General features: G+C 35.7%; 1 protein-coding gene across 2 annotated transcripts in view; it reads left to right on the forward strand.

The window, feature by feature from the left end:
- Positions 1-1,812: 1,812 nt before the first annotated feature.
- The window catches only part of SLC24A2 (solute carrier family 24 member 2), a 292,133-nt gene continuing 280,255 nt past the window's right edge, over positions 1,813-13,690 (forward strand). The window contains exons 1-2 of one of the 2 annotated variants that reach the window (XM_031969129.1): positions 1,813-2,197; positions 4,396-5,497. In XM_031969129.1, coding sequence (XP_031824989.1) covers positions 4,559-5,497 — 939 coding nt within the window. In that variant the 5' untranslated portion in view covers positions 1,813-2,197; positions 4,396-4,558. The remainder of the gene's footprint in view (positions 2,198-4,395; positions 5,498-13,690) is intronic. The other variant, XM_031969134.1, reaches the window with a different exon arrangement.

Raw genomic sequence — 13,690 nt, forward strand, 5'->3', positions numbered from 1 at the left:
TTTATGTCATCAAAAAGGAATTTTTATAGTCAAGAAAAGACCATAGAGTTATTCTAATTCAGTATTTAAATTGGAATAATACACAAAAATATTCATATGATGCAATCTCTTCTCTCTACGGAAATATGACTTGCATGACCTGCTTATCACATAAACATTATACTCTACATATAACCCAATGAGTAAAGCCAAATGAATGCTTGTTTGGGGGTGATATCAGAGAATATTTTGACATCCTAGCTTTGTTCTTTTTCAGTGGAATTGGGCGGGGGGGGGGGGGGGGGGGGGGGGGGGGAAAAGCTCTTTGAGAAAAACTGTTTAATACCAATACAAACTGGGTCACTAAAATTAATTTAGGGAAAAATAAAAACTACCTGGAAGAAGGAAATCACTTTAGTTCAGTGTAATTAATAGTATGGACTGTTCAACAAGAATTAATCTAATTTTAAAGGTAGTTTAATTTTGAAAAAAAAAGGTTGGGTTATGTGCTTGTTAAGGTGGGAGTTCTCTACTTCATATTTTAAAAATAATGCAAAGTATCCTAACAATAGGGAAATACAGTGACATTTTTCAGGAAATAAAGAAGAAAATATTCAGAAAATAAGCATTAAATACCAAATATGTGCCAGGAACTCTGCTAAACTACAAGAATAAAAAGTTAAAAAGTCAAACTAAACCAATTCAAATAAAAGAAGGTATTCTCAAGTAGCTCCCAGTCTAATGAAGCAACTTGGAGTCTACTGTAAAGCTAAAAGAGTTTGGAGGTTGAGGAGAGTAGAAAAGGAAAATTGTGTACACATAGGTGAAAAGGCAATAAGGCTATATACTAAAGTTAAGCAAACTACTTGGGTTCTGACAAGGTATTAAGATTCCAACACTTTCTCCATAATTATTGACATTAACAACTCTCAGATATATAAGCTATAGTGGAGGAGAGGGCAGGCTTTTTATAATGGTTTTGTCTTTCTAGTTGGTACTATATTCCCCACTATGCAATTTGACCATGGTCCCCTGGCACAAGTTCCTGAATGTGAGGAGATTTTTCTCTAGGGAGGGACTCAGACTGGAGGAAGCTATCACAACTATTTCTGCTCTCAATTTTATTTTTTCTATGACTGTCCTAGTATTTATTATAGGGAAAGTGACTTGAAAGTTAACAGGATAAAGAGCTTCATTTTGAAAAAGTGAAACCTGAGGCAGAGAATCTTAGTCCCTGACAGAACCCAGATCTCCTGAATCATTCATTCCAGGGCCTCTTTTTCTGTCCTCCAATACTTCAACCACCCCATTATGTTTTCCTGAGGTCACATAGCTAGTTAATGGCATTTCTTATCCTTTGAGACTAATCCTGCATTTCATCGGATCAGGATAATAGAGCATAGATTTAGATCTAGAAAGAACCTTAGAGGCCATCTAGAATAAAGTCTAAACTCCTCATTTTATAGTTGAGGAAATTGGAGCTCCAGAGACATTGTGGCTTGCCCAAGGTCATCAGACACTAACCGGCAGGAAGTGAAATTTGAAAATGGTGACTCTAAATCCATTAATTAAAAAATAAATAAAATAGTTATACTCTAAAATACGATTTTTTGGGTTTTATTTATTTATTTTATAAAATAATTCTAGGATGACGTCAGGGAGTTGGCAACACTTTTCAGCCTCTGGCAACCTGGGGCAGCGTCGATTGACTGCCCAAAACATAAACCTGTCTGGTTCCCACTCGCTCCCCTCCCGTTCCCCAAATCTTCACTGCAGAGACAACCTCGCCACAGACTGCTGCAGTCACTCCAGCTTCCAATCCCCGGTGAGTGAACACAGGGATGGAGAGACATTCAGAAGCGAGAGCCTGCTACAGCACCGCTGAACCCAGCATATAGGAAAGAGGGAGGGGCCAGAGGGGGCGGAGGGAGCAGCTTGGCCAGGGTGCAGCACTGATTGCGGCTCCCGCTGGTCAGTCTCATCCCGGAGCTTGTCCTGAGGCTGGGAAGAGAAGCCTGTTTGAGAGAACCTGTGCCTTTGCGGCCAGACCTCTGGAAAAGGAATGGAATAAGTGGGAGGTGGAGATAAAGGAAAGAGAGAAAGAGACAGAGGGAGGGAGGGAGGGAGGAAGAAGGTGAAGGACGATTCCAGAGGAAAGCAAAAGGGAACAACGGCTGCACTTCCACTGATGTTGGAACGGGAACGAGCCTAGTGCAGGGTAAGTATGAAGCTGGAGACTCGCCTTCCCTGGGCGCGGACTCGCAGCCTTGGGGGTGTGCAGCGCGGGGATAGGGGATGTGGGGGAAGCGGTTACAACAGCCTACGCTATGGGAACCCATCCCTCTTGCCCACAGCTCCTTCATAAGAGTTCGAGCTTCACAGGTGTTTCAAATTTGGGAAACATTGGGTGGGGGGCTCCCCCCCCAAAAAAAATAGTTGGCAAACTCGCTCCCTTAGCCACATGTCTTCGGACAGCCAGAACATAACCTCGACCATCCTCGACCCTCCTCTAGACAAAACCCTAACATCCGCTTTGGGGGAATGGTGTAGCTAAGGTTATTAAAAATCAAACCTAAGGAAACCCGGCCTTAGCAAAGAGACCCCAGTAAGAACCAGCTGGCTGCTTTAATAGAATACCTGCCAAGCTAGTCAATTGCAGGCCGATTGGCAACCGTGCATTCACTCGTTCTGCTGGTTCCGTCCCTTTGGGAAGAGTGAGAGCCACAGCTGCTTTTGGAGAGGGCAATCGGAGATAAGAGAGAAAATTTTTGCATCCTCCTATGCAACAACACACACATACACACACGCGCACACATCTATTTCCAAAAGATATGATCATAAAGATATAGTGTTTGATCGGGTATACAGTTCTTTCTCCAGAATAGAGATTGTTAGCTATTTGTGGTTTGTTTTTTTTTTTTTTTTTTAATTTTTGTATTCCGTTAAACTAACAAGAGAAAGTTTGAGACCTTGTCGGGCAAAGTTACAAAGTTGCGGTAAGGTCTGTGGCGCACTTTTTCGAGGGGGTGCAGCTCTCTGCATCGAGAGGAAAACAAGAATACACTGAAGAAAGGGATGGAGAGTGGATTTGCAGAATACCTAGTCTGAGCTGAGAATGGGTGGAGCAAGAGCTGAGCCCTGAGATTTCAGATCAATTCTGATTGTCTGAAGCTTTAGTCCTTTGTGACTGCAAAGCTTCACCATCTAGAATCAGTCCAAGAATATCCATGATTAATTAGGCTAATCATGGGGGTAGCAGCTCTGTTTCCATGATTTGTCTTAGCCTGCTCTAAAAACTTGAGTCCAGACTTCTCTTAGTGTTTACGGTGTCTTTGGCTCCCTTATATTTGAGGTCTTCTCTATGAATGCCTCTAAAGTGAGGATGTTGATGTGGAGAAATATTCTTTTAAAGGATGTTTGTCTTTAAGCAGAATGTATTCTGCTTCATCAGATACCTTTTAGATCTTCTGTTAAGTGAAAGATTGTAGAAAATGTTATTGAAAGTTAATATATGCTCAGGTGCACTTCACAAACAGCATTTTTACTGTTTGTAGAAAATAATGCTGCAAGTAGAGCATATCTTATTAAAATGTTTGCAAAACACATATTTGACAAGTAGTGACAATAAGCTTCCTTATGGAGATAACTTTCATTTCAATCAGGCATTAAGCCTTAACTTTAGACCTTTTCTATTCTTCAGCAAGTCTGAGGATTAAAAAAGAAACTTTTCAGTCTAAATATCTTTTTGGTCATTAAACCTGATCATAGTCCTCTAAGCTTGAAATTTTAAAAGGCATATTTTCTTATCCATGAAATATGACTGATGATTAAAAAATTCACATGCTATGAAAATTTGCATTCTTCAATCAATTATTGACATCATCTCCATTCTATCCTTCCATATCTATTAAAATTTATTTATAAATATTAAAGTGAGCTTTAAAAGTTCTTATTTTGGGATTGATTTGCTGTTGTGATTGCCCCTGAGTTCAGACTTGTTGGATATGCAATCACATAACCACATAGTGTAATATGAATAAGTATTAGTAGTGCCTTTTACCACTGTGGCACATTCTTACATAGTTTTCCATTTCTGGGAAGCTTTTCACTTGTGCTGTAATATTGGATGCTGAAAGATTAGAGGGTGGGGTAATTTATCTTTGAGAGATTTAAAAAGACATTATTACTAGTAGATCCACTAGATCTTTGTTGCTGGTGCCCAGCAACAGTAATACGAAAACTAACCAGATATTATTGGATTTAATGGAAAGCTTGTTTGTTTTTGCTTATAGAAATTATGCAAGATTTATTTCACTTAGTTTTTCAATTTGGGGGCAGAATTATTTTTCTTAAAGTCAGTTGTTTGTATTTAATACTTTTAATGTTAACTCATTATCATTTATATTCTTTTAAAAGCATAAATGAAGAGTGGTTTTCACATGAAATAAAAAAGCGCTTGAATATAGAAGAACATTGCAAGCATCATTTTAAACCTAAAAATATCAGGGAAAAAAGTATGAAAGAGCAATCTTATTGATCTTCAAAATTGGAAACTACCATATCCACTAGAAGATACAGAATGGCCCTGCCTCAAACCTTTACCACTAGCTTTCTTGAAGAATGGTGCTTGGATAAATCACTATCTGGCTGCAGGAAGCACCAGAATGTCTGGAAAAAACTGAGACAAATACGCATTGTAGGGCTCTTCATGGGCATAATGGCCATTTGCACGTTCTCACTTTCAACTAGTGCCTTTTTCAAGATAGAGACACACAGCACAGATCGGGCCAACAGTTTAGGTCATTCGGAATTAATGTCTGGATACCATCAAAGAACTCTGTTAGACTTAAAGGAGAAGGTTCAGGATGGTACTCCAGAGCCGTATTCTACACAATATGAAAATGCAACTGAACCTCCTCAAGGAGATTATCCAAGAGACCTCTTTTCCCTTCAAGAGCGAAGAAGAGGTGCAATAATTCTTCATGTCCTCGGAATGATCTACATGTTCATTGCCTTAGCCATAGTCTGTGACGAATTCTTCGTTCCTTCTCTGACAGTCATCACTGAAAAGTTGGGTATTTCTGATGACGTAGCTGGGGCAACTTTCATGGCTGCTGGGGGCTCAGCTCCAGAACTTTTCACATCTCTGATAGGAGTCTTCATAGCTCATAGCAACGTTGGCATTGGTACAATTGTAGGCTCAGCAGTATTCAATATCCTATTCGTTATTGGGATGTGTGCGTTGTTTTCAAGAGAGATCCTAAACCTTACCTGGTGGCCACTCTTTAGGGATGTCTCATTTTATATTATTGACTTGATCATGCTTATAATTTTTTTTCTGGATAATCTCATCACATGGTGGGAGAGCTTGTTGCTGTTAACAGCTTATATTCTCTATGTGACTTTCATGAAATTCAACGTTCAGGTGGAAGCATGGGTGAAGCAAATGCTAAACAGAAACAAAGTTGTGAAAGTAACTGCAGCCACAGCAGCAGCAGCAGCAGAGAATGATGCAAAGGTTGGTTGTGTGCTTTTTTCTTTTTCCTATTTATATAAATCAATATTCTTTTGCAATTTGTGAAATTGTGATAGATTCATGGGTCATGATAGCTAATACACAGTGCATCACAATTAACATTTGAACCAACTTTTCATTATATATCCTTCTGATGTGGACATTAGCCTTTCAGGTCATCCAGAGCAGCAGATAGGAAAGTGCCATTAGAAAAATTCTACCCTCACATTCTGCCTTCTCTCCCTATCACCTGTGGAGGTAGCTGTGGAAGGTCTTTTTGAAAGATGGGGTCTGCACTTTGGGGTAGTGAATAAGAGCTGAACCAATAGCCCCAGCTGACAAAATTTATAGTCTTGCAAAAGTATATATATTCTTGCAATACTCTCTCTCTCTCTCTCTCTCTCTCTCTCTCTCTATATATATATATATATATATATATATATATATATATATATAGTCATGAGTTAGCTAGCATCTGTTCTGACTTCAGGTATTAGGATACTAGAAAAAATAGGATATATAATGTATTTCATTCACAACATTCATCTCAGAACCAAAAGTAAAATATTTATCAGTTTTGATAATTTTCAAGTCACTAAAACAATCTGAGTTTTTGCCTTCTCAGATATTTAAAGGAGTAGTGGTTACAAAGATTTTGTGTGTAGCGTTTATGTCAAAATATTCATGTGAATAGCCTTTCATATTGTAAATCAGTAGTGCCAGTAATTCAAGGTGTAGAAATTCCCATTACCAATGTTGATCTCAATTTTTCTATGACTTAGTAGCTAAGCTATTGGGAGGTTTTTTTTTTTAAAGATACATACAGCTCAAGATACTTGTCCAGAGTGACGCTAATAATAGCCAGAGATGAGATGAATTTTTTACCTAAGTCATCCTGATTTTATTTTCAGCATCCTTTTCTAGCAGCATTATCTGATTTTTTTTTCTATCATACACTCCATCGGTAAAAAAAATAATTGAGAATGTGCCCCCAATAAATATAGTTACACCTACTTATATATTATATACAAGTTCTACTTTCTTAATAGAAAATTTATATCAAAATATTATTTTTAAATGTTATTTGGTTATAGGGCAGTGACATAGGAACAGGAAAGTGACATGGAGAGGTTTGTACTTTCAGAAAATCACTTTGGAGTTACATAAAGAATGGATTGGAAAAGGGAAAAAAGAACAATTAAAGGCAATTGCAGTAGGCTGGTGAAATGTGATGGCCGCCTGACCTTATTGGTGACTGGGATATAGAGAATGGCCAGATGTGAGAGATGGTAAGGTAGAACCGTCAAGATATGCAATTGATTAGATGTGTGGGCTAAGGGAAAGTGAAAAGTCAAGGATGAAACTGAAGTTATGAACCTCGGTTACTGAAAGAATGGTGTTTAGTATGGGAATACTAAAATAGTGTGGGGAAAAGAAAAAGTAATCCAATCTGATATTCAGATTACAACAACTCCATGTCTACACATCCTCTATCACTTACTCAGTATCACTTAGGTAGGACTCTTCTTCTCACCATCCACTACCTGAAAAGTAGATGCAGTTCTCTAAGAGTACCTGTCACAGTCATAAGGTGATCTGAGGGGTAGAATTTCACTAAGGACACCTCCACAGCTGCTATTCTTAGCTATTAAGCCATAGATCAGTTGAGATCAACATTGCTGATGACAATTTCCACACCATGAATTCCCCACACTACTGAATTATGACATGAAAAGTTATTCACCTGAATATTTTGATGTAAAATACTTTGTAACCATTACTCCTTCAGAAGTCTAGAGAAAAGTTGAAGTGCCTGGAGAGGCTAACATTCAGTTCAAAAGGGATGAAATCAGGAATTTGCACAACATAAATAGGGGATTATTGAAGGACAAGGGTGGTTTTTGTTGTTACTGCTGTAGATATTTTTTTGTTGTTCTTTTGTTTGTTTGGAGACACTCTGGAGTAAGGATAAGATGTGACACATCTTTCCAGTTTCCAATTTGTTTCTCACACACCCATTGGGGTTAGTCCATGCCTATTGAGAAAAAACAACAGCCTCCTTTTTGAAGAACACTACTTTTCACCACGCTACTTTTTAGCAGCCTAGTAGGAAGTATCTTGGTATGGTGGAGAGTGTTAATGTTATAAATTAAAGCATCATTAAAGGTAACTTTGGTTCCAATTTTACCTCTGATACTTAGTAACTGTGTAACCTTGAGCCAATCTCTTGATGTCTCCAAAAATCCTTGTCCTCCTCTGTAAAAAATAATAATAATAATAATAATAACCATACACCTGAGGTTGTGAGAATCAGTTGGACATTTCATAGTTAGCAATGTCATTTTTTAAAAGTTAAATAAAAATTGTTCAGAATTAGCTTTTTAAAAGATGTTATGGTAGAGCATTGTGTTTTTTTTTAAAAACCAATAAGGACACATTACTATACCTTTGGAGTAAGTCGACTATGGCATAGTAGACTTGATAATATAATTTGGCATAGTTAGTCCTATTGCGCCATGTAGATGAGCTTCTATTGAGCTGGCCAGAAAGCAATATGGATTCATAAAAGTATATGGTCATCATTGAACTGTGCTCATTGCTTCTGCTATTCAATGATTCATTTGGATATTTTATAATAAATGTCCTAAATATAACAACGTCTTTATTAACATGGGTCAAGCAATTTCTCATATTTTAATGGTCAATCTGCCCTGTAGACAGGAAGGAATTAGGGAACTGGTAAACGAAGTGCAGGAAAATGTGAAATTATTTTGATACAAAATTACATTTTTTTTGTACTAAAATTTGGTTATGGAGATTTAGAGACTAAGACAAATGCATTCTTGACTCTGCTTTTAAACAAAGAAGCAAATACATATGCAAAGTTGTCATACCAGCATCTGGGTGAATTTTTATGTATATATAAAACAAATGTTAGCATAAGGGTAGGATTTTTATCACAAAGAAAATAATAAGAATCTTTTATTAAATTTAATTCTTGCCAGTAAAATGAGATAAGAACCAATTTTTAGCTGTCACAAAATGCTGGTGAAGGACAGAAATTACACAAATGATAATTTTCTTTTCCTGAAGTAATTACATGTTATTTGACAGGTCCCAGTTCGTATGTATAGTGAAGAGTATAAAATGGTCATCTTAATTCCAACATGTAATGTATTTCATTGAGCTGAGACCAAAGACCATATTTTATATAGTCATAATTTCAAATTGTGTGAATTAAAATATATGTTGTCATTTCGGGTGGTTCATTAGTCATAGAATTACTATCAAAATCAATTTTTCTCCAGAAAATTATTATAACCTGATTATATACTTGTATTATTTTATTTAACCTTCACAGGGGCTTTGTGAGGGAGGTAAAGTTTTGTCATCCTCACATTAGAGATGAGGAACTCAGAGGCAAGTGACTTGGCTATAGTCACAAGCTAATAACATAAACTCAGACTAGAAATATCAGCTTGTATTACCCATAAATGTTGTGTCATAATCAGTCATTTCATACATGTTCATTTTTAGCAAATTTAACTTCAAGAAATGAGTCTGCTTCATTTGCATTAACATACAAGGGTGGGAGGAAGAAAAGAGGAGAAAGAGAGACAGACAGACAGAGGGAAAGATGAGCAAGAGTCACAAAGTATGAGAAAATTGGAATGGTTAGTGACTGCATAGGGGAAGGAATATCCCTCACATTATGCAGGTGGTAATGGATCCATCAGTGAATGATTCTTCTTGATATTGGTGCTCTCTCCAATGGTGCAGATTACAATAAGAACAGTGATATGTTGCATTCTCTGTATTTTACAGTCAATCTTGTGACTATAAAGATGTCATTTCTTACAGAAAATCATTTTTGAAAGCTTGGATGTTCCCTATATCAAGGATACCCTTAATACATGTATAGGTAGTCCCATAAAGTTATTTATATTGAAATGGGAAATGTGCTATATGGGTCAGTAGCTACTGATATTTTCTTGATTACCTTATTTCTAATATTCATGATCTTTTCCAGTCATTTCCAATCCCTTCTCTCAGAAATTTTGATCCTTTGGTGTCCTGAAAAATCCTGTCATCTCTACTATGGATCTCCTCTGTATATATACTTAGTGTAGTCAAACATTTTTTCAGTCTTTGTTTTCTTTGGTATTATTTTTCTCCTCATGTAATACATTGAAGATAGAGTTGTTAGAGTTCAAATGTGATATTTTCACTGTCAATGATGAAAAGAATGGTTTATTCTAATAATCAGGCAGTCAGGAGGACCTAGTCAGGAAGAATAAAGGTTCAAACCCAACTTCAGACACCTACTGGCTATGTAATCCTGGGCAAGGTAATTAACTTCTATCTGCCACAGTTTCTTCATTTGTAAAATGGGGATAATAATAGCAACTACCATCAAAAATTGTTGTGAGAATAAATGAGATGTTTGTAAAATGCTTTGCAAACTTTAAAGTGCTATATAAATGCTTATTATTATTGCTACTGCTATCTTTGCAGATCTTTCCCATTTCTGTATATCTGCTACCCTCCTTTCAGTTTTATAAATTGCTCTTAGCATATCTTAATTGTGCCTTTTGCCAATTTTTCTGTAGAATACTTTGATATTTCAACAGATCCATGGTCTCATAAATGGAGGAGTTCTTCACAAGTAATTTTTTTATGTCCATATCTTTCTACATATGATCTAATCAATGTGATGAAGGCCTTTCTCTGGTTGTCTTAATATTTTGTAAATACCAGTTAAACATTTGGATTTTGTATCTGTTATCCCTTACTTTCAATATACTACTTCTTTTACATTCTTACTTGTCAAAGTGTGTATTTATTTGTCTACATGTAGGGTTTGTTTCTATCTACATATACATATCTGATAAGTGTGTCAATGCTTAACATAATATTAGTGCTACAAAAAGCCTTGCAAGGTCATCACCATGATACAGTGGTATTTATTTAAGAAAAACGTCTTTTTTTAAGCACTCTCAAAACAACTTCTTCAACACCATTTATACAAAACAATGTACTAGATACAAATAAATCTTATCTGCTCATTAAAGAAGTTGTATGAGGAGTCTAATTTGAAAATCCCTTATTGAGGATTTTTCTTTTTACCAGATACATTTAAAAATAATAAAATATCCTTTTTCCCCTAAAAAAATCCAGAATTCAGATATTTCATTAATTCAAATTGGCCATTCATCTTAGTTATGCCCAATAGCAAATTGGGCTATATAGAACTATAAGCTTCTGTTTGCCCAGTTCTGGTTTTTAGTTTGTGATTTTCTTCAATTAGCTTTTGTATCTCTTTTTTCACTTGATTAATTCTACTTTTCAAAGTGTTATTTTATTAAGTGGATTTTTTTGTGTATTCAGTCAATTGTATTTTTTAAGGAATAGATTTCTTCAGTCAAATTTTATCCTTCTTTTTCTAAGCTGTTGACTCTTTCATTTCTTTTTACACTTTTCCTTCTAACTCTCTTATTTGTTTTTTAAAATCTTTTATGAGCATTTGCAAGTAGCCTCTTTGGGCTTGAGACCAATTCAAATCACTATTTGAGATTTCCACTGTGGCCATTTTATCCTTGTCTAAGTTAATATTTTGGTTTTTCCCTATCACTATTGTAGCTTTCTATGGTTAAGGTTCTTTTCTGTTTCTTATCCATTTCTGCCTTTTTTCTATTTTGTGACTTTTAAGATTGACCTCCCACTCCTAGGGTACAAGAGGCTTTGTCCCAAGCTTCTTGTGCTGTTGTGAGCCTTGGCTTTGAGCACAGGGGCCTCTTGTGTTTGGTATCTTGCTCACAGCAAGGGTTGTCCTACTTGCTCTCTCCAGGAAATAGCATGGGTTCCCAGACTGACAATTTGACTTCTGCTCTGGGACTGAAGACTGCCCCACTGATCTACTCTACTACTGAGCCAGGACCAAGGGCCTTTGTTGCTGATCTCTGTGATTAAGACCCTCTCATTGGCTTTCCCAGACACTATCTGAACTGGGCTGAGTACCCCTCTTACCCTAATGACACTGATCTTTCTTAAGTTATAGTCCATCTTGAGCTGGAGAGTGGTTTCATTCCATCAAACTCTATTCAGAGGCTTAATTTCATGTGGTTTTAGAGGGAAACTGGTTTCACTCTGTCACTTTGGCTTCACCCCCAGAACTCCCCACTTCTGATGGTTATTAGTCACATGACCCTGACCAAGCCACTTTATCTCACTGAGCTTCAGTTTTCTCTCTGGTGAAATGGAAATAAAAACAACGATAAAGTTTACCAAATAGCATTATGAGTATCAAAAGAAATATTGTATGTAAGATCATTTTGTAAACCATAAAACACTTTTTAAATGTCGGTTATCATCATTATTATGACGATGCATGATTTTATTGAGAAAATTTCTTTTATTTCTGAATTGAGTGAAAAAATTCTTGACAATTGTTATCTATTGGCATGCTTTGAGATTTTTGTAGATGTCTTCCCCCAAAGTACTGACTATAACAAATCCTGCTTTTTTCATTGTTATTGTTGGCCTGTAGCCATATAGACTGTCTTTCCATCCAGAATTCACTGCCCTGTGGCATTAGCAGGTGGACAATCAGAAAATAAAATTCCAAGCTAATTGCTTTCCCCAATTCTGAGGTCCCCACTGAGAGGAATGTTCTCTACAAATAATCAGAATGAAAATGGTTTTGTGAGTAATGGCTATTTGTATAAGCATTATATAAGCTCCTTGCCTTGTCTTTTGGCTTCTCAAGCAAGATATGCTGAAAAATAGTTTTGGAGACTTCTTAATCATGGTGTAGTGAAAATAAGATAGTTCTTGAAATTATAGTACCTGGATCTGCATCCTGACTTTACTATTTACTAACTTTGTGGCCTTGGGCAAATTATCTAATCATTTTGGGTTCAGTTTTGTCAGCTGTAAAATTAAAAGAGTTGGCCTAGATAATATCAAAAGCTTCTTCTAAATCTAAATTTCAGTAGTATTTATTAAAGCATTCACTGTTGTATTCTCTATGTATTGTGAAAAAAACAAACAAACAACAAAACCCTTTTAAAAATCTTCTAGGAAATGATAAAGACTTCTAATTTCATTCTTTTACTAGTACTTTTACTTTTCTTTTGGTCCTGATGTATGATTTTATTGGTGCAATTTTTAAAAATTCCCAGGAAGGAAATGCCATTTCCAATAATATTAGCAGTATCTCCACTACTAATAGTCTAAGAGAGCCATTTGGTGCACTGAGGATTAAATGACATTCAAAATCACATAACAAATATGTTTCATAAGTAAGCCTTGAATCCATATCTCCCTGACTCTGAGTCCATTTCTCTATCCATTTTTCTACAGTACCTTGAGGGAGAGTAAATGCCTAATTAAAAACAGAGTTTACTTATAATTTATCCAGCTTAATCCTGCAAATTAGATCAATTAATGTTTTAGTTTTTGGAGTTATTGCATTACATTATTTCAAAATATCTTCTAACTCCTTTTAAAAGTTGCATTAAATACATTAAATTAAAATGAATTAAATTAATTTTGCTTTCATAATTATTCTATAACTTTATAAAGCTTGATAACTGCATAGATTCTGAAATTTCACAAAACCATAGTAGAATCATTGATTCAGACAAAACTTATGCTGCTCATGATCATGTTTATTTTATAATATTTATAACTTTCCTCTCCACCAAAAACAACAACAATCACCATATGGAGAGGTCAGATTTTACATGGGATATTTAAGGAATTATTCAAGTTTTTTTTAATAGCTCTCCACTTATTTTGTATTTGTTTTTTGGTAAAAAATGATATTTGGTGTGAGCTTCAGTCTCTTTTTTATGCAGCAATTTTTATTTTTAAAAATATTTACTATAATGCTTTTTGAAAATTTTAGATCTTTAAAATAAGGTAGAAAATCATTGTAGTACTGCAGAATGTGATTTAGTTGAGTTTTGATGCACACAGAATGAGATTCTATATGGATAAGACTGTTACACTAGCTATATGCTATCTATATCTATGTTGTGGTAGAAAGTGTTTGGCTTGGAAAGCTGCTTATCCATAGTATTTTACTTGTAGGAAATGTGTTACAGCTTGATTACTATACTTGTCAGTCAAGTTCTGACGAACGAAAAGGGCAAGAAATTTTAAAGATGTTTAATTAAATTTGGAAGAATGATG

Source organism: Sarcophilus harrisii, chromosome 1, assembly GCF_902635505.1.
Source record: "Sarcophilus harrisii chromosome 1, mSarHar1.11, whole genome shotgun sequence".
NCBI classification, from domain to species: Eukaryota; Metazoa; Chordata; class Mammalia; order Dasyuromorphia; family Dasyuridae; genus Sarcophilus; species Sarcophilus harrisii.